The following is a 20,208-nucleotide window of genomic DNA, read 5'->3' on the forward strand; positions in this document are numbered from 1 at the left end:
TATGGTTATTAATCGTCTTCTTAGAGCTTATGCAAAATGATGTACCCATTTGAATGAGGACAAAAGTGACGACAAGCCTCTAACTGGACAACTGTTGGCAAACTTCCTCCAGTTTCACACCAGTTATTCCCACATGAGATGACGTTTTCACTGGGAATTTTTTCTCCCCATGCACATATGAATGCACCATAGGTTTCCTTTATGTCTAGTAGCTTATGCTGATTGCTGTGTGCATGTGATTGACGTAGAAATTCGAGTGAAATTGCATTAAATCAGTTTGTTTTAACTAATATTATGCTGCAAGATGGGGTTTTATCCACTACATTTAAGTTCCCTGTTATAGACTAACTTGCCATATTAAAAATTCCCATTAATTCCTGTTTATTCTCATATATTCCCGTTAATTCCCATGGAAAGTTTCCAACTTTCAAAATTCCCAGAATTTTGCAACCCTAATTATGTCTACTGTTTAGCCTACTAGAATCACTGTGTGCTGATGGCCTGGCCAGTAGCACTCGAGCCCCAGCTATAGCACTCTTTGTAGCTAACACTTTGTAGCTGTCATTCTTTGCAGCTATGAAAGAAGTCTCAAGGCCATATGGTGGTTTAATATTCTTTATTTCCAAATTCACATTTACAGCGACAAGAATCATCATAAACCAATTATTATTAAAACACACAAGAACAATATCGACAATCACAACGCTCAAGCTAAAATGTACAACCCGCAAAACTGGTGAGAAAGGTGTAGACAGGAACAACGGCAAGTCCATCTCCTAGAGCCCTCAAGGGAGGGAGGAGGGCTACTGGGGAGGAAAAAGAAAGAAAAAACAGCCACAAGCCAGACCACTTTACCTAGTAGCCACCAATTCCTTTCTTCTGTCCATCCGCCTTATCCAGGCCGAGACTCCAACTTCTTAACCCAAATCACTTTTCTTACCCTCGTCCAAAACCCCACCACTCCAAAAACCCATGATTCCCACTAGTACACACATCTGTCCAAAAACATTCAAAAAATGTGCCGCCAAATTTGTGATAGAGTAAAGAAAAACTAAGACCAAACAGCATGCAGATTATTGTGTTGCAAGCACTGCGTTTAAGTTTTGAATGACCGCTTTCATGTCCATGGTGTCCTCAAATATATGTCCTTGGCAAACAGTTAATTCGAGAATCAAACATATACACATTACGTTATATAGAATCAAATACTATTACTACACCTCCCTTCTTCATCCAGTAAGGTAAAGGTTACCTTTTGGGTAGTGTTGCGTTGCAGTAATACCTACATATATTTATCCTAAGAAGCGCGAGATTGAGAGCAAAGGATATACTATTAATGCATCGTGTTAAAAACAAAAAAAAAACAAAGAGGCAACAAAGAGATCCATCTCCTCCAAGAGACGCATGCAAGTAGCATAGTTTTCAAATGATCAGTTGTGGGATGCCACAGCCGATTGAGAATGCTTTCCTCCGATTCACCGGGAGACTACATAATAGCACCACACCCAATTCAAGATGGGCTACCGACCTGTCAACCTGATTTGACAAAGTTCATAAAAGAGTGTTCAGTCAGGTGTAGCTATGGGCCTACAAGGCTGGCAGACTGAGGTGCTCAGATAAAATCATGCTCTGACTGGTGAGTGTAGGCTCCATGAGATCAAAGCATGGGCATGAGGTCCGAATGGCACTGGACACGTACTTGTTAATGACTGTCCACAGCAGATGAGGAAGATGCCTCATCTATTTAGAGGAGAGTGATAACACACTCACACAGCTCTCTCTTTATTGAGTTGATGTCATCTGAAGAGAGGATAGGCCAGTTTTCAGTGGTCTCGTACTGGAGTTAGGCCTTACATGATACTGCACCATTGTGTATACATGACGGGTATACAATTCTGAGCTTCGTTAGTCATTTGCACACCCTTAAGGTGTAGTAAGCCAGGTCATCAGGGTGTGTCTATTGTAGCCTTCCTCGAAGCTGTGGCATTCTTTGATTTAAAAAGGCCAACATGAGCCACTCTCAGTGATAGTAAGGGCGTCACTGGCTGAGATAGCCACCATCTTCTGGAACTCGTAGTAGATGTAACCTTCTGTCGTAAAATGTTATCTGGCAAATTGTACAAATACATAACACTTTTTGTAATACAAGAGAATTTGATTAGCTAGTTGAATGGTCATTGGTTGGCTAATAAAATGGATGATTTAGGTGTAGGTTGGCTAATAGACTTGTCATTAATCTCTCTTAGCAAGGTTGTTATATGGAGCAACAGTGGCCTGTAAGAATGTATGAAAAGTGTATTTTTTCCCCGTAATACTGCAGTAGCTGCTTTGTAGAAGGATAGCGTAGAAGTGACCATGCACAGGGTTAATGCTGAACAGTAATACCATGAAGTTTTTTTTTGTATTTCCCCATAACTTATGGATATGAAACAGCCGCCACTTTTAAACAAACAAAAAAAAATAATGAAAACATGATAGGCATTTTACAATGAAGCACTTACAAAAAAGAAAAAAAAGAATCTTAATAAATTAAAATCTGCCAGCAGGCACAGTCATATCAAATACATGTCATAGCCACAGAATATTACAAGAAAGAAAGTGCTCAACAGACATCTGTTTTCTCTACACCAAGCACTCTGGGTCTCAGTTACGTTTAGTTTTTGTATGTTTGTTTTTTTTCTCTCTTTTATGCCAGAGAGAGTAAGAAATGACCTCACTGTTCTGAATCTCTGATCATCTTGGCATAAACTATGACTCACCAAAGCTAACCTCTGGTTGCCTTAGCGAAGCATTTGCCAACTACTGATACCCTGTAACTGTGTTTTAATATTTAATGTTAGTTTAATATTTTAAAGGGAAACAGGGACTAACACAAAGTAGCCTTGTCATCAAACGTTGCAATATAATGCTGCCATTTAGTGTGTGCCTCTTGTTAGACTTAATATCTATCTAGAGTAGGTGCTGTAAGCCTCAAAGTTAAGCAATTCCCCTCAAACAACCTCCAAATCCTTAATATCGAAATAGTCTGTGTCCTCTTATCCTACGGTTATGTGTCCTTTTCCATTACATATTCACACCATATGAATATTCTCCTGTTGAAATGGCACTTCAAATCATCCCAAAACATTTCCACAACAATACCGTAACATCTCAAAGAAAAGACTAACAATGTAAAAGTCTACCGGGCCTAGAAATGGACAACAATGCCATAGAAATGCAGTGGTAAGATATGAGGCTACAATAGGATCTCAGGAAACATTATCCCTTCTGAATCTTTTTTTTTTTTTTTTAATTTTTCATTATTTCCTAAAATAACTCAATGACCAATTCCCACAGTCAGTGAAAAGGAAATGAGAAGAAAAGAAGTTGATCTTTTGATGTGAACATGAGGATCAGAACACTTTCATTGGTCGTCATGTATACTAAAGGTTAAGAAAAATCAACAGTGATAGCCGGGCGGCTACGCGGTAAGAAATCTCAGAAACTACAGTGTCATGTCTTTTGCTCTTTTTTTGAAAATCCCCAAGGTGAGAAAGAGGTGATGGGAAACATCACGAGGGCAATTTTTTTTTCTTTTTTGTCACTATTCTACCGGAACGTTAGAGCAGGGAGTTGAGATCCTTGGTTGATAACTTGTCACGTGTGTGTGTGTCTGTATGTGTGTGTGTGTGTGTGTGTGTGTGTGTGTGTGTGTGTGTGTGTGTGTGTGTTATAGAGAGAATGGGTTGTGCGTGTGCAGTGGTGGCAAGGTGATCACAAACCCTGCTGGGCAAGAGATGCCGACACCTGGTCGGCCAGTGTGGAGAGCTGCGGCGAGTCGGCCATGTTGATGCTGCCTGAGGAGGAGACGGTGCTGAGGTCGTGGGGCGAGTCCTCCAGGGAGACAATCTCGGCGCCGTGGTCGGTGCGGGCCTTTGCTGTCTCGCGGAAGTTCAGCTTGTGCGACTCAATCTGGTGGGAGGCAACATGGACACCATAAGGGTTACACTTCCCGTGTCCTTGCGCTGAGATAGAGCTTGAGTTCTGTTTGACTCTTCAGAACTCTCACTTTAGGCACGGTTGTCTTGTATGACTTTAGGGGTCAAACATGCTCAAGCATGGAACAAGTAGAGTGAGAACATCCTAACTTCCCACTTGTGGAAACCAAAAGAATTTGCTTGAGAGATTTATGATGTGGTGTTTAACCAATACCCTTGGGTCAAGTGATTTATCAGTACAACCTCTAAAGGTTGGTGTGTAGCAGTGGAGTTCCTTAGTTCTACTTAATACCCTTTGATGAAAAGCTCTTTAGAGAAAGCTTTGTAATTTGACCTTATATTTCGAACTGCTGCCAAATTGGTAGTTCCCTTGAGGTTCTCAACTAATGCCCCCTTTAAGACTACAGCTAGTAGTTCTAAGGATTCTACATATTTAAGTATAACATCATTTGAAATAAAATAGCAAAAAAGTGATCATTGACACCCTCTCTGACAAACCCCTACATCTGTTTTGTGCTCTCTCGTGGCAGACACCTTTTTAGAGATACAACTGCTCTTGATAACGTCCTTACCTTTTATGATTACCATTGTAAAATACCCTTGAAGCAGAAAACCTTAACTTTAATGAATGAAACTCACTCAGGTGTGGGAGTAATATCAGAACTTGAACCCTGCAAAAACGGCAACCCATTTTGTTTAAACTCTCCCCACTACGTTTCTATTCTACATGTGATACTTACTAGAGTCCTCGATCAGAATCTGGGGGTTGCTGAGCATGGCGGGTTCAGGGGTCAGGCTGAGGCTGGTGGAGGAGGACCGGGCAGGGGAGTCACTGGGCTCCAGGCCCAGCAAGTCCCCGTTTTCGGGGGTGCTTGTTTTGGTACTGCCCTCGCTCTCCCTCCCCTTCTCTCTCTTTAGGGTGCAGTGACCCAAGGTGGGTGGTTGGAGGGGTTGGGGGGTGGGGTGTGTCATGAACAACATGAAGTGTCATGTTTAAAAAAAAAAAAGAAAAGAAAAGAAAAATAAAACAGAGAAGATGGAAATTAAAATGAGAAATTAAAATGAAATGAGTGCAACCAAGAGCAAAACTTAAACGATGAGTTAAAATACAAATATGGTCAAACATAAAACCTTAAACTCAAATTAATATTGGTAAAATATGGGACCAGCACATAAACCACACTGTAAATCTGGTTTGAATAACACTGAAAAGTAAACATAAAATGGCATGATTGGCATATAAATAAAAAAGTGTTGTGCTACTCGGGAAAGAAATGAAGAGGGCTTCATGGAAAGAGGGGATGACAACAGATACAAGGATGAAAAGAACAGAGATGGATGGAATGCAAACGCCAAGCAGCAGAGAGAGAGGAAGGGAAGGAAAGCACGCAATCCCATGAGCCACTGCCATCAGCTGGGTGATTGTGCCTGTGCCTGTGCCTGTGTGTATTAGTGGGTATGTGCTTGTATGTGCATTGTGCATATGTAGGTTTATTTGTTTATTTGCATTTGTGTGTGTGTGTGTGTATTTGTTGTGTGCCAGTGTCTGAGTATGTGTATGTGAAAGCATATGACCATGTATTACTGCATGACTACTGCATACTAACACGTAAGCCCCGTGCTTGAACGTCATGCAGGTTAAAGGTCAGCGATTTGCTGTTAGTGCATCACTACTTCCGCTCTACATCCCAATGCCCTCATAAGCATACAGATGCTATTATAGCGCCCACAACCAGAGCATGCTATATCATCTAGAAGCTGCTGAGCCACAGTATCCCCGAGGACAAGTGCTAACACTCACACTCTCCCATAAAATCCATTTAAGCAAACAGGGAAACATCAGATGTAAGGGCTAATGTATAGACCGACAATCATTTTTACAAAATGTCCTTTTATAGACGTCATATTATACTACAGACTGTTTCATACCATGTAGTCTATTAGAGATTATGCATCTGTGTTTATAAACCATATGTGGTGTTGAATGTTTGAGTGGTCTTTGGTGGTTTCATATTATATTTTGGTATTCAATATTAGTGTCATTCAACTCACATGTGCACATGACGTGAGTGATGAGTTTGGAACTATGAAAACTGGTAACTGTTAGTAATACTGCCAGTGTATTCTCATTTAGAAGGGAGAATATTTTGTAGACCTTATATGCAAGTAATCTTAGTTCAAAGTAGCTGTTTATATAGAAAACTACTAACTACAAGAAGCCTGGTTTGTGGTGTTATTCCCTTTGTGTGTGTGTGTGTGTGTCTGCGTATGTGTGTGTGTGTTGAAACATTCTCTCACCCTTCTCCCTCCACCTCCTGGCTTGTGGTGGATGTTGTCTTTAGAGCCGCACTTCGACTGCACGTTGGTCAGATCAATCTTCTTGTGGACAATCTGAACCTGGACACAACAAAGTGGCAGAGGACATATTTCACCAACACCGTACGCTGCATGTAGCTCCTCTCAGTCCAAAGCGTTTGAAACTGACCGGGTGAACAATGCATGCTAGGAAAGCACACCTTGACTCTTGCACCTACTCAGTCAAACAGACTGAACACTGTTGCACGTGGGGGGGACATGATTTACAAGCCTCTAGAAAATACAGAAACCAGTGCATACTAAAGTGTGGTGTAGTGTACTACTATATAGTGAGACATACTAAGTGTGCAACCAGTCATTAGTGCATTACCACTGCACAGTCTAAGTGTGTTTGCAAACAGTAAGCCGATAACACACCACATTGATTAATTGATTTCAGGGGTTCTGTTACCACCTGATGAAGGGTGTTAGAAGATATTGAGGGGGATCCTGTTAGTAATCACACAAGTAAGCAGGCTGTTATACACTTCACTGACTATAACAAACTGAATGCATTATTCGCACCATGACACTGCACTTCCAAGCCTTCCTTTAGTGTGAGTACGGTATGCATGCATAGTATACTACCCTAATGATTTCAGGACAGCTATACAACTAATGGGCCCGCCCTGGCATTGATTTTCTGCTCACTAAAAGCATTAACACACTCTTAGATGACAAGGAAGTGAGCCCTCTGGGGGGGTTGACATGGAGAGGCTTTTAATGGCCCCGTTCACTGATGCTTAACCCTTAAAGGAGTACCGTCACACTGGTGTGACAGGAATGTTGAGAAATGAACGTTCTAAAGAATATCTGGGTTCATTGAATTCAACATAGAATTTTAGAACCTTCAATTGTTGCGGAACTTAGAACGTTCAAAAACCTACACCTTTAAGGGTTAAGGCTCTGGGTGGGGGCGCTGTTTCCTCACGCCTCACCGCTGAGGCTGTCCTCCGTGTTGATTTGCACGTCGTAATGAAATCATTTCCACTTGCCGCCAACTCAACTCGCAGCATGGTGCCACCACAACCGTCGCCAACATGTGGGGGAAAAAGTGTGTGACCTTTCAGCTCACCAACATCCCTCCGTCCCACCTACAACCCCCCAGCTCACACTTCCAAATACACAACACCCCCCCCCCCCCAACTTCCAACACCACCACTATCCACCCGCCTCTGTCCAGCAACCCCACCCTGAGGTGACCTCATCGCTGACCGTGAAAGCCGCCCGGGGGCCTGTGGGCCTCTGTTGGCGCCTCGGGACACAAAGATCTCAGTATCCTTCTGCCCTGTCCTGTGACATCAGCCTTCCACTGGGGCCCCAACTGTTCAGCTACAAAAGGCAGCGAGCGAGCCAGTGGCAAACGTTGACAACAACACTGGCTCTGTTAAGTGCTGGAGAGGTCGTAAAAAACAACCCGGTGTCCTCCAGTCAAAGTGAAGGACTCTAATACAGAGCAGTGAATTAGGTTATGTGAGATGAGGGTGAGGGTGGTGATGGTCTGCAGGGATTATTTTTGGATTTTGTTGTTCATATGTTTAAACAGATTTCTTTCATTATTTATATACTAGCTATATTTTGGATCTGTTATTACCTCATGTGCAGTGATACAGAATCAATGTCATAGTCAGTGAGCTAAGAAACGTATGAATGTATTGCATTTAAGGGGGAGAGTATTCAAGGATCAGCATTATCTGTGCCATTAAATATTGATTTGATAGCTTCTCTATCTTGGCTTGTGTGAACAGCAGGGATTAAAGGGATAGTTAGTGCTAACATGATGTGGACTGAGCTGAGGTCAGTATGTAGAGGGGCAACTGAGTGAGGAAAAGGATGGGGATATCTGAAGCAGTTTTGGTGAGGGAATAAAAATCAATGGGCATAACTGAAGGAGGAGCCAATGCTGTCAGCACATTGAGTTCTTCCCATAGTTACTCACATTTCCACCTCCAGGCACATGTTTGATATTGTCTTTGGAGCCACATTTTGACTGGACATAATTTAAGTCCAACTTCTGATCAAATATTTGTACCTGTAAAAGGACGAGGAACAGATGAGCTCTCTTCAAACTTACCCTTTAGACCCACCAGGGCCCTTGCCTGAATACAAATGGAATCTCACTGAGCAACAACTGTTGGTTGACTTCAGACATGATATAATGAAAAGGATCTTAAAAATGGAATACTTAAAATTTCAACAACTAGAAACAAGTCTTGGAAGGGAAGTGACTGAACATACAAGATAGGGAGGGTCCACTACTCTGGGTGTGTGTGGGGAGGGAGTTTGGGGGAGTTTCCACGTCTGTCTACTGCAGCTTTACCAGAGAGGAGTGAACACTCACAGCTGGGTTTTGGTGTTTCAGGCAATATAACGCCACAAACAGAACATGCTAGCTGTTATTAGACAGAGCCACTAACCCACTTCCCGCCCCACAGGCAAAACATGTCTTGATGGCACATGTTTTGAAGGGAATTATGAGTTTCGAGACTTCTAGGAAGTGACAGACAGGAGGAGACGCCACACTACACCCTTGACTCAAGGAATTAGGAACGTAGGAATTCTCATGCAGTAGGTTTATTTTGCTACAATATTAGATCATTTGGTAGAGGAGTTGATTGGAAAACGTGCGTTAGTTGCTTCTGGTAGACGAGGGCAGTACAGGACAGAGACTAGACGGGGTTTTCCTGCTATACCGTTACTCACATTTCCACCTCCTGGCACATGTTTCATATTGTCTTTGGATCCACACCTAGACTGGACACTACTTAAGTCCAACTTCTGATCAACAATTTGAACCTGAAAGATGGTAGGGGGGGTTGGGAGAGGAGGGAGGGAGAGCGTTACACTTCAAGAGAAGCAAACAGCATCAGAGGACGCTGATGAGGAGAACTAAATTTGAGAGAGAGAGAGAGAGAGAGAGCAATGTTCACTGCTGTGATCCACCACAAATACACAGAACGTTTAGCCTGGTTTGCACCCGTGGATGTTTTATTGGATGCCGGACAACTATTAAGGACATTTCTATCCTTGGTGCAGCACTTAGTTGGTGCAGTGAAGGTACGACAGGTGTGTTTAAGGAGAGTGAAATGGTGACACAGGCTGAAAAAATAGGGCAATGACTCCAGAAATAACTGAGTGGGAAAAATGTGGAGGCCATTCTATAGTTACTCCCTTTGCCACCCATTTCTCAGATTGAAATGTTTATACACTAGCTTGTCTGGGGATACTTACATAACTGTGCAATGATTCACAGTCAATGTCATAGATAGTTACCCATTTGGGAGTGCAACATTTTTGGATTTCCACGGTCTCAGTATGATTAAATATCCCACTTAAATTTCATTTAAATGATTATTTCCCATCAGAGAGAAATTCTACAGCTAAATTCATTGGCTTTTCTGACAAACACATCTATGGGTGAGTGCTTGGCCACCATAGGATGAGGAGATACCAAGAATTGAGAGTAACAGGGTGATACGTGTTGGGTTCAGGTGGGTCTGAACTGTGGTATAGTGAAGACACTCAACCAGTGAAGGACACAGTGACATTTGAAGGTACGTATGGTGAGGGAATTATGAATGGTCATAACTCAAGGAAGAACCAAGACCATAAGCATTGTGTTCATCCCATAGTTACTCACATTGCCACCTCCCGGTACATGTTTGATATTGCCTTTGGAGCCGCACTTAGACTGAACATTACTGAAGTCCATCTTCTTCTCAAGAATTTGCACCTGAAAAAAGGACAAAAATGCAAAGAAAGAGAGGACAATTATCTTTCTTTTTGAAAGCAAAAGTGTCAAACTGAACAAATAAAATATATATTGGGAAGAAGGAAAGAGTCAAAAAATAGTGTGGAGAGACCTTTCTGCATCACAGAGGAACAAAAGTGCATCATATTGTTTCACATTCAAGGCCACGATACTTGAAAGTGAACTGAACAGGATGATTAGTGCTTTATTGAGGTTCTAGATCATGGTCAGTACAGTGGCTTTGCGCGAGCAAGGAGGATTTTGAGGGTGGGGGGAGAGGTCTCTGCTCAGTGTTTTCTGGTGAGGGTGAGCGAATGGTCATAACCCATGGAAGAACCAAAACTGAAAGGTGCGGAGTTCACCACATAAGTTTACTCACATTTCCACCTCCTGGTACATGATTCATATTGCTTTTGGAGCCGCACTTAGACTGGACATTACTAAAGTCCAACTTCTCATCATATATCTGTACCTGTAAAAGGTAGGGGAACAGGTGAGTTCTTTTGAGGTTGACAAAGGCAGCATCAGCCAACGCAGGGACCAATGACGAGAGCAATTTCACTGAAGATGAGGAGATGACATTGTCGTCTGATCACATTACTATTCCCTCTAGCACTGCATGTACTACTTCTGTACTATACCTGTAGAAGTGACCTTTCTGTGTGCAAATTACATCCATAGAACGTAAAAGCGTACATCCATGAAGATTTTCCAGTTGAAATGATCAAAAAGTGAGTATATGATTCTAATTGATTTTACATTGTTAGTGTCAAACAAGAACATTTGTCGGAATTTGGAAAATCACAAAATTCAGTGTAAGAATATTGCACTAGAAGAAAATGGGTTCCAAAAAATAATTCTGTTATGAGAGATTTTTTTCTTTCTTTCTGTCCCATGTCTGAGTAATAGTTCATTAAAATAAAGTAATGAAAAGTTTGTATTCCATTGGCCAGTCCACAGAGTTGTTTGTTATACTTCTCAAAAACTGGCATCAAAAAATACATAGACCTCCTTTGAGAGGATCTGAGCATCCAAGCTTCTTGAGATAGGCATGCATTGTATGCACATCAAACCTTTCCACATTTTCCAAGCATTTTCAGTTAATTCCCATTTTCCAACAGTTTGGACCAACTGCATCTTCATGGATTGGTATTCCAGAGTAGCAAATCCACACCCATTCCAAATCTACAAATACTTGTAGAACCACAGCAATAGAAATTACCAGAGGCCATTTTATTCTATATACCAAGGCAATGAGGTTCTGAGTCAATCCCCTGGTTACTTACTCTGCCACCTCCTGGAGTATGCTTGAGGTTGGCCTTCGATCCACACCTGGACTGGACGTTGCTGAAGTCCACCTTCTGATCGAGAATTTGGATCTGATGAGAAGGACAGGGCCAGAGCTTAATGACTGAACATCACCTTTGAACCACAGAATCATGGGACAGGACCTTCACTGAATTTCAATGGTGAAAATGTCCTGTGCTAGACACTGAAACTAGATTTCATGTAATTTTCAGTTCACACATATGGCTACAAAAAAAATATGACAAATATATTCCTAAATATTTCATCTGAGATGTGTCACTCTGCTCACGATTTCATAAATATCTCAGGGATCGAAGAAAAGGCCTCAACTATGATCTTAATGGTACAACAGACAGTTTCACAGTTATCGGTACTCACATTTCCACCTCCTGGCTGATATTTCAGATTGGCTTTGGATCCACATTTAGACTGGACACTGCTCAAGTCCATCTTCTTATCCAGAATTTGGACCTGGAAAGACAGAAATAATAAGGAACCCTGTCTCCATACACACTCCCAGAGATAGATATATATAGAGAGAGAGAGAGAGCGAGAGAATGAGAGAGTGAAGTTGTGTGAGAGAAAGCGAGAAGAAACAGAAAAGGTGATGGTTAGTGCTCTTGTGAGGATTCTAGGCAGTTGTCGTGGAAGTCGTCATAATGATGCTTGGACGAGGAAGAGGACATTGGGGATATAGCGGAAGCACTCGGTAGTAAGGAATGAACGAATGGTCATAACTCAAGGAAGAACCAAGACTGGCAGTATTGAGTTCAACCCATAGTCACTCACATTTCCACCTCCCGGCACATGTTTCATATTGTCTTTGGAGCCGCACCTAGACCGGACATTACTAAATTCCAACTTCTCATCAAATATCTGTACCTGCAAAAGGTAGGGGAGAAGTGATAAGATCTCTTGACAAAAGCTATGTAAAGGACTCATAAGAGCCCACGCCTGTGTACGAGTACATAGTACATTAATGTTTTTTTTTCCCTTTAAGAGAGCAAATTCAACTGTTTTGATTAGCAACGTGCACCTGTGGAAGGAAGTGAAGAGAGGGACAGCATGGAAAGAGAGAGAGAGAGAGAGAGAGAGAGAGAGAGAAAGGGAGTGAAGAGAGGGACAGCATGGGGAGAGAGAGAGAAAGAAAAACAATACAGGGGGAGACATACTACAGTCAGTCTCAAAGGAGACTACAAACAATTATTAAACAATTAAAACAATTACTTATTCCATATACAGTATACTGTCTATATACATAAAATATGTAATGATAACTGATATTAATCAAATTAAGCTGCTATAACTGATATAACTGAATGCAATACAATTAGAAAGTATATACAGTATAAATATGCAGCTTATAATACATTCACATACATATATTGTTAAGAAAACAAATGAGTTTGGATTCTTTGGTTGGCAAACAGGGAGTCCACAACTCTAATGGAACTCTAAAGAACTAAATGGACTAATTCACTCACTAAAGCCTGCTTCTCATCTTACAGCCAAACTGAAAGTACTACAGCTCACATTCTCTTTCAAGGTCACTATAAATAAGAGCACAACCCCTAGGGTTTGATAGCTCACTGAGGCCAACAGCCACCCAGAAAACCTTTCTTAAAAGCAAACAAAATGTCTACTTTCACCACAGTGGAAGTGGTTGGGGATAAAAGCAGCTACCCACTGACTTCAGAATATAGTGTAAAAAGATTCTGTCAGCTAATATGATGTGTTGTGAACTACAAAGAATCTCTTGCTGTTATAAACAGACACGAGGCAACGGTTACACGATGCTGTATATTGGTGCACAGACTAAACTAAAGCTGCCTCATAATGATGGAGCCCTTTATGCAGCTTTCATTATGGGCTCTCTCTTTCACTAAACCTAACTTCAAAGACACCGCAAAAAAGCATGCCTCATTCAAATGAATCACATATGAACTAAGGAGAGAGAGAGAGAGAGAGAGAGAGAGAGAGAGAGAGAGACAGAGAGAGGAGGCCAATGTTCATCACTGTGATTTATCACAAATACACAGAATGTTCAGCCTAGTTTACACCCATGAAAAGAAAAACGAAAATGAAAAAAAAAGAAGAAAAAAAAAGAAAAGTGTTTACCTGTCCTCCGCCTGGCTGGTGCTTGAGGTTGGCCGTGGAGCCGATCTTGGACTTGACCCCCTTGAGGTCAGGCAGTGGGGCGGCGGCGGCCAGCGGGGCTGGTGAGCGGCCCTTGAGCGACCCGGGGGATTTGGGCGTGGAGCGGATCACGGCCACCTTCTTAATCTCCTTGCCGGTGGCGGGGGACTTGGTACCCAGCGATTTGCTGGCGGGGGATTTGGGGGTGCCAGGGCTGTTGCCCCCACTCGCATCGGTGGCCTTGGGGGAGACTGATGGAGGTCAAAGGGCATGGGGGTTATACAGGCACAGCAGTGCTAGGGCTCCTCACCAACATAGTGTGGAAAAACCAACTTAAGGTGATGACACATGGGGTAACTTTTTGAGCAATGTTGCTGGGCAACCACATAACCGATTCCATGTGTTCTGATGATCATGATAAAAGTTGCCAAGAGCAACATGGAACACGGAGCATTGTCCAGCAACATTGCTGATGATTTTTCTACCTAAAAGATGCCAGTGTGTAAATACTGTATGGCAATGGCATAATCACCAGCTAGTTGGACTGTATAACCTATAAGACCTGTAGAGCAGAGTGGTCTAATCATGCTGTTAACTGATATCGTAACTAAACACCTTGGTGTATTTCTTAGTACATTCTACTGCAAATAGTCTTAGTACTCATAATGTGCCTCTTCCCTTTTCCTCACTTTGGAGTAATTTACCTTTGCCATTCTTGGCAGCAGCAGCTTTGCCATTGACTGTGAAAACAAGCAGAAAAGCCCATTACATTAATGTACTTTCTGCTGCAAAGTCTCAAAGATTAAAAGCTACGTCAAAGGAATTATACTACTCAAGTAGAGTCATTTCTGAGTGCCCCCTGAAGGGACAATCATTCTTTTGTCTTAAGATCTCTGCAGTCAAGTTATTCCAATTAGTTCCATATTCAGAGGCCTTAGAAGAGCTCAGTAACTAAAACAGTAACAGACAGTTAAACTGGATGGAGTGATGGGGGGCAGGGACAAATTAACTACCCGACTGAGTTGGTGTCATGGCTGGGATCTTAGTGCCTGCAGCATGAGGTCTTGCACCTGGAGCCTGCAAGCAGAAAAATCATGACATGTTTCCAGTTTTTCACCAAAAGCACAGAAACAACAAACACAACATGCTTTGAACTCCTCAAGCAACAGGTAGACTACCGGTCAATGGATTATGATGAAAAGGAGAGGATGAGGAAATGGGTGCTTAAGCAAAGTCTAGAAGCAGTGGGGTTGATTTAATAGATGTTAAGTCCTTATAGCTAGAGTGGGAAGCCGTTAGAGAAAATATCTCATGTACTTTTGAAAAACATGGCTGCTGTAGGCATTAAGAAAGAGCAAGGCAAAAATGTGTGCCTGGTTTAAGGACTTGTAATTATGCATAATTGCTGTCACCATTCGTTCACAGCAATGGCTTACTTCCACTAAACAATGCCGGTAGATTTCAAGCCTATGCTGTTATTATGATCACTATGCAGACAATAGTTATGGTCTTGCCAAAGGTTCACAATAATAAGGCTGTGATCCCTTTGACACTTCTTATCGTTAGGTCAGTACAACATGCGCAGGGATTAGGATCTTCCCACCATCGGTTTAGCGGGGGTGACAGAGCGGTAAGCAGCAGCCACGTGCCGGAACCTTCCGGTACTCACCCTGAGCTGGCTCTCTCTGGGCCCAGAGATGGGGGGCTTGGAGGGGGCTGGGGGGCACCTGCTAGAAGGGGGGGTTGGGGCTTTCCTTCTGAGGGACGGGGGGACTGCGGTGGGCCTTTTTAGGGAGGAGGGTCTAGCTTTGGAAAGGGCTGTTCGGGTGGTCTTTGTGGCCCGGATGTGGGGACGAGCATAAACAAGGTGAACATAAAAAGAATGGCTATAGAAGACAAAACCATTGCTGACGATGAAGAATGATAACTAGTAGTTGTACAGTAGTTGGGTGGGTGGACAGGAGGTGTGGGGTGAGGATGTTTGGTAATGATTTTATGAAGGACAGGTGTGACTTTTCCATAAGGGATGGTACAGAGAAAATGGACAGCAGTAGCCACTGTCACCTACCCGCTTGTCAGCATCAATGTCAGCCTTGGGTTGTGCTGGGGAAGAGAGGGACACAGTGCATGCATTTAAAGGGTGAGTATAAATATAAGAATATTTGAATTTGGCATGTTTTAAAATGTGGCTTTGCCCTGACATTACAGAAAACTGAGATTAATTTTGATTGTTGAGGGATTAAATTGTCAATGTTTGAAATATTAGTCTAATACTGTACCTTAAATTCTAATACCTAAAGCTTTCACAAATACAACAAATCCATGAAATCTGTGTGTGTGTGTGTGTGTGTGTGTGTGTGTGTGTGTGTGTGTGTGTGTGTGTGTGTGTGTGTGTGTGCGCGTGTGTGTGTTTGTGCACATGCCTGCGTGCAAGGGTGTGAATGGGCAAGCTGCAACAGTGGTGACCCAGTAAACTCCTCTAAAATGATGATGATGCGACTCACAGAAAGACACACACACACGCACACACACACACACAGACACACACACTCTCACACACTGCACACATGCAGAGTGACATGCAAACAGGACGTGTGGTAAAAACATGGCCAGTAAAACTGGATTAATTCAATCCCAAACGTAACGAGGCTGCAAGACCAAGGGAGATAAGACAGATCCAACGAGAGAGAGAGAGAGAGAGAGAGAGAGAGAGAGGCAGAGAGAACATAACGAACGGAAAAAAGCAACTTGGCCTTTGCCACGACCCAGCACTGATTTGCAGGGCCTGGATTAACCAGGGAAGAAAGAGAGTGCCTCACGGCTTAGCGACGCTGCAACAGAAAAAAAGTGTGGGAAGAAAAAACGGAACTGAACGGGACAGAGTTGACGAAGTGGGAGGGGGGGGGTTTTGGTGAGCGTAACCCAACAGACCTTTGAACTGCGCGACGGGAACGTATGACTTTCTGGCGGGCGAGCTTTGCGACGCCGCTCTCTTCAAGAGAGGAGATGCTCCGCTGGAGCCCTTTGCATCACCAGTCCAACTGACCGGCCTGTCTTTGGTTTGAGGGTCGACGCTGCTGGCATCTGACTGCGTGGGACCGGACGGCAAGTGCGAGCCCTGTCCATCATCGTCCCTCTGGCGCCTCTGGCCGTTCGGCTGGACTGCGCTGGCGGGCCCCAGAGGGGAGGAGTCCCTGCTGGGCGGCGGCGATGGGAAAGTGGCCCCTTTTCCCTGCAGCTGTTCCCCCCGGGGAGCGCCGGTGTTCCCGTCCGGAGGAGGCGCTGGGGGCGTCTGTTCTGAGCCGGCACTGGCACTCGATGGGGGACTTCCCGACGGATTAGGTGCTGATCCCCTCTCCCTCCCGGGGGAGATTTGACGTCCCCCATATGCTGCCGCGCTCTGCTCTGCAGAGGCAAACATCCGCCCATCGTCCACTCCAGCAGCGGCGCCCCGGAGCTCGTCCAGCTCCTGCGGGCTCTCCCCGACCGCCGTCAGGTCCTCCAGGGCGGCGCTGCGTACCAGGAAGGAGGATGGCGGCTCGGCCTCCAGCGAGAGGCTGCGGGCCCGGTCAGGGCTGAGGGAGAGCGGCCGGTGGAGCGGGTGAGTGGGCCCTGCCGGCCAGCTGCTCCTTAGCAGGTCCTCGTCCTCCACCTCCTCCTCTTCACTACCGATAGGAAAGCTTTCTGCGCCCGTCGAACCCCACTCGCGTCCCAGCTCCGCAGCGGCAGTGGGGACTTGGGTCAGAGGGAACGGCCTGGCCTCTACTCTCGGGGGACAGGCCGAGTCTCTCTCCATGTGACTCCTTCCTCTCTCCCCTCGTCCAGAGCTACTAACTGCCCCGAGGCCCCCAGCACGGAGGCGCCGGCCACTGGGATCCTCTGGCGGTTTTCAAAAAGCAAGAATCATCATGAAACTCTACCTCGCTTATTACATGAGGAGCAGCAGCATGTGCCGATTTGTAAAGAGTTCAGAGCTCTCTGCAGTCCAGTAAAGAAAAAGACACTCCTGTTGTGTCCATTCCTTTACTAGGTATGTAAGCAGAGAAGACATCTGGCACATTCTGAGGCTCCGCTAGACTTGTATTCAACAGTTGCCAATCAAAAGAAAATCCAGAGAAGAAAATAAGGAGAAAATTCATCCCACAGAGAGGTCCACAAACGGAAAACGTACCAACGCAGTGCAATTACTTGCTGGGCGTTTTCACCACGCAAGAACAAGAAGTGAAAGTAGTATAACAAAAAAGGCATCAATAAAGACAAATGAACAAAAAAGAGATTCCCAGTGATGGAAAATCAGGAAGTATGAAACAAAATGGAGAGCAAACAGAATGGAATCCATGTTTCGTTATCATGACAAAAACACATACAATGGTGATGAATGGTGAGGGTAACTGCATTATGATTGGGCACCAGAGGAGTGTTATGCTTATGGTGAGGGTCACGGTCAGAATTAAGGTTAATCCATGGTAAAATATCCCATTTTGTGCCCAAAACATAATGTAATTAAACCCAGGCATGACCATTAATCCTACACTAAATGTGGTGTATGCATCATTTTTAGGTGTCTTCAGTGGATCTGCATGAAATTATTTACCTGTTGGAGAAGCCATGTTTCCTCCACTTGCTGAAATGGAACAGAAAATAGAGATAGTGAATTAGGCAACTATATGTACTGACAACAGTTCTGCGGCAAGTATAATAAAGGAAAGCCAAATTAATTAGGATACACAAAAGAAGCTATATTTGCAACAATATTCTGCACCAAAGTCTATGTGAAGCAAACACAAAGTGTTCTTTGTCTACACACAAGGGAAAGCCAAGCAAAAAAAGTGCGGGCAGGTTACCAAACATTTCAAACTATTCAGCAACAACAAGGAACGTGTCTGGTGTTCCCAACTCATTCCACCCTTGCCTTTCCCATGTAGTACCCGTAAGTCATAGATGAACGGTCCAAAACAAAAGCATCATACATTCATAGAGCTACTTGTTTAGGCCAACTCCTCTATTTCAAGGTAGGATGACTATTATCCTGCACTATGCCAACTTATATCCTTGATGATTTGGTAAGAATGTCTTTTGTTATTTATTAAATATTTTTCAAAATATAATTTATTCTTTGGTGATCAAAACATAAAGAAGGCTACCAAATTACAACATGTAAACTGGAAATGGCAGAAATGGAAATGGTATAAGCCCACACTTAAGGGTCCTCTTAATGTTAAACTCTGAAAATAAAAATATTAGTATTACTATGTAACATCAACAAAGCGGTTCTGGAAAAACAGTCTGGCCCCAAATGAACATGGATCAGAGCCAGATTGCCAGGGTCAACTGCTATGCAAGCAGAAAATCAACACCAAAAACAAAGCCATTCTAGAGGAGACTACCACAAAGCACAGCATTTCATCTCAAAGCAAAGATTATCTTTAATAAAGGACGTAAAAAACGCTGCATTTACAAAACATCATACCACACTCCTCCCCCTCACCAGAGGGGGCGATGTCAGCTTCAGAGTGCTCAGACACAGACAATTGACCATCATCAGCTTCCTCTGCTGCAGGTTCCAGGCATTCCACTATGAGAGAAATGCTTAATTAGAAGAGAGGTATGTCTGATTGATAGAGAAGGGATGTATAAAGCACTGCCACACACAAGTAGCCAACACAAAAGGGGAAGAGGATTTTCTAAAGGTGTCTTCTGTTTAGCTGTTGGAATAGGATAGGACAGAAAAGCAAGCGAATAGAAAGCAAATCTAAAAAACATGTCTACACCAAACTACAACTGAAAGTAATGTTAGTATCAGAAGCGAAGGTACATTAAAGGCAGGAATTGCAAAGATTTCAAAGGCGAATTCAGGAGGGAGTCTTTGGCAATTGGCATTCCAATAAAAGCAAACGAAGCCAGGCAACTTTTTGTTCCAAACCTGAGTTCAACTAAAAAAGCACAAAGCCCAGTAGAATACATATTGCAACAAGCAAAATCTCTGTCAAAAAGAAGATCAAGCAAGCCACACCAGTCCACAACCAGACTGTCATACCTAGTTGCCCCTCCTCAACAGAGAGGGCGCTCTTAGTCTCAGCGATGGCAGATGGGGAGGCTAGCCCACACTCTGTCTCTTCCGCTGCTTGCTCTAGACACTCTGCTTTTTAAAATAAACCCCAGATAACGTAAATAAAAGCCATCAGAGCAGACACAGAGAGTAACGTAATGGATGGAGAATGGATCATGATCCAAGATAGCACTCATACCGAGGTCCCCCTCTACTCTAGAGTGGGCGCTCTGAGCCTCCATGACCTCCGATGGTGAGGCTAGCTCATCCTGTAACCCTTCTGCTGTTGCTGTTGGGTCGTCTGCTGTGGAAGAATTGCTTCAATTAATGATTAGTAATTGCATGAGGGAAACCAACACAAAAGAGGAAGATGATCTTCTAAAGGGATCTTCTGTTTAGCTGTTGGAATAGGATAGGATAGAATGGCAAGCCAATAGAAAGCAAATCCAAAAAAACATGTCTACACCAACTGCAACTGAAAGTAATGTTAGTATCAGAAGGAAAGGTACATTAAAGGGGCCCTATGCAGCTTTGGCCATTTCTTCACTGTTTTCTCACTTTTTGCTCACAGTTTTCTCTACGGAGCTCCCCCTACAGCTTCAGAGTATACATTTTATGACACACCTCGCTCG

At 43.5% G+C, this 20,208-nt stretch overlaps 1 protein-coding gene across 23 annotated transcripts in view; it reads right to left on the reverse strand.

The window, feature by feature from the left end:
* Positions 1 to 597: 597 nt before the first annotated feature.
* The window catches only part of mapta (microtubule-associated protein tau a), a 31,948-nt gene continuing 12,337 nt past the window's right edge, over positions 598 to 20,208 (reverse strand). For 10 of the 23 annotated variants that reach the window (XM_042082341.1, XM_042082358.1, XM_042082350.1 and 7 more), the window contains 15 exons: positions 19,776 to 19,880; positions 19,565 to 19,669; positions 18,998 to 19,102; positions 18,122 to 18,151; positions 15,596 to 15,630; positions 15,197 to 15,358; positions 14,541 to 14,604; positions 14,232 to 14,267; positions 13,510 to 13,778; positions 11,770 to 11,862; positions 11,370 to 11,462; positions 9,973 to 10,065; positions 9,036 to 9,128; positions 6,276 to 6,374; positions 598 to 3,951 (listed from right to left, as the gene is read on the reverse strand). In XM_042082341.1, the coding sequence (XP_041938275.1) occupies positions 3,754 to 3,951; positions 6,276 to 6,374; positions 9,036 to 9,128; positions 9,973 to 10,065; positions 11,370 to 11,462; positions 11,770 to 11,862; positions 13,510 to 13,778; positions 14,232 to 14,267; positions 14,541 to 14,604; positions 15,197 to 15,358; positions 15,596 to 15,630; positions 18,122 to 18,151; positions 18,998 to 19,102; positions 19,565 to 19,669; positions 19,776 to 19,880 (1,580 nt within the window). In that variant the 3' untranslated portion in view covers positions 598 to 3,753. Of the gene's footprint in view, positions 3,952 to 4,717; positions 4,890 to 6,275; positions 6,375 to 9,035; positions 9,129 to 9,972; positions 10,066 to 11,369; positions 11,463 to 11,769; positions 11,863 to 13,509; positions 13,779 to 14,231; positions 14,268 to 14,540; positions 14,605 to 15,196; positions 15,359 to 15,595; positions 15,631 to 18,121; positions 18,152 to 18,997; positions 19,103 to 19,564; positions 19,670 to 19,775; positions 19,881 to 20,208 lie in introns of all 23 variants that reach the window. The other 13 variants (XM_042082339.1, XM_042082334.1, XM_042082336.1 and 10 more) reach the window with 13 other exon arrangements.

The sequence above is a fragment of the Alosa sapidissima genome, chromosome 24, assembly GCF_018492685.1.
Source record: "Alosa sapidissima isolate fAloSap1 chromosome 24, fAloSap1.pri, whole genome shotgun sequence".
Classification (NCBI taxonomy): Eukaryota; Metazoa; Chordata; class Actinopteri; order Clupeiformes; family Clupeidae; genus Alosa; species Alosa sapidissima.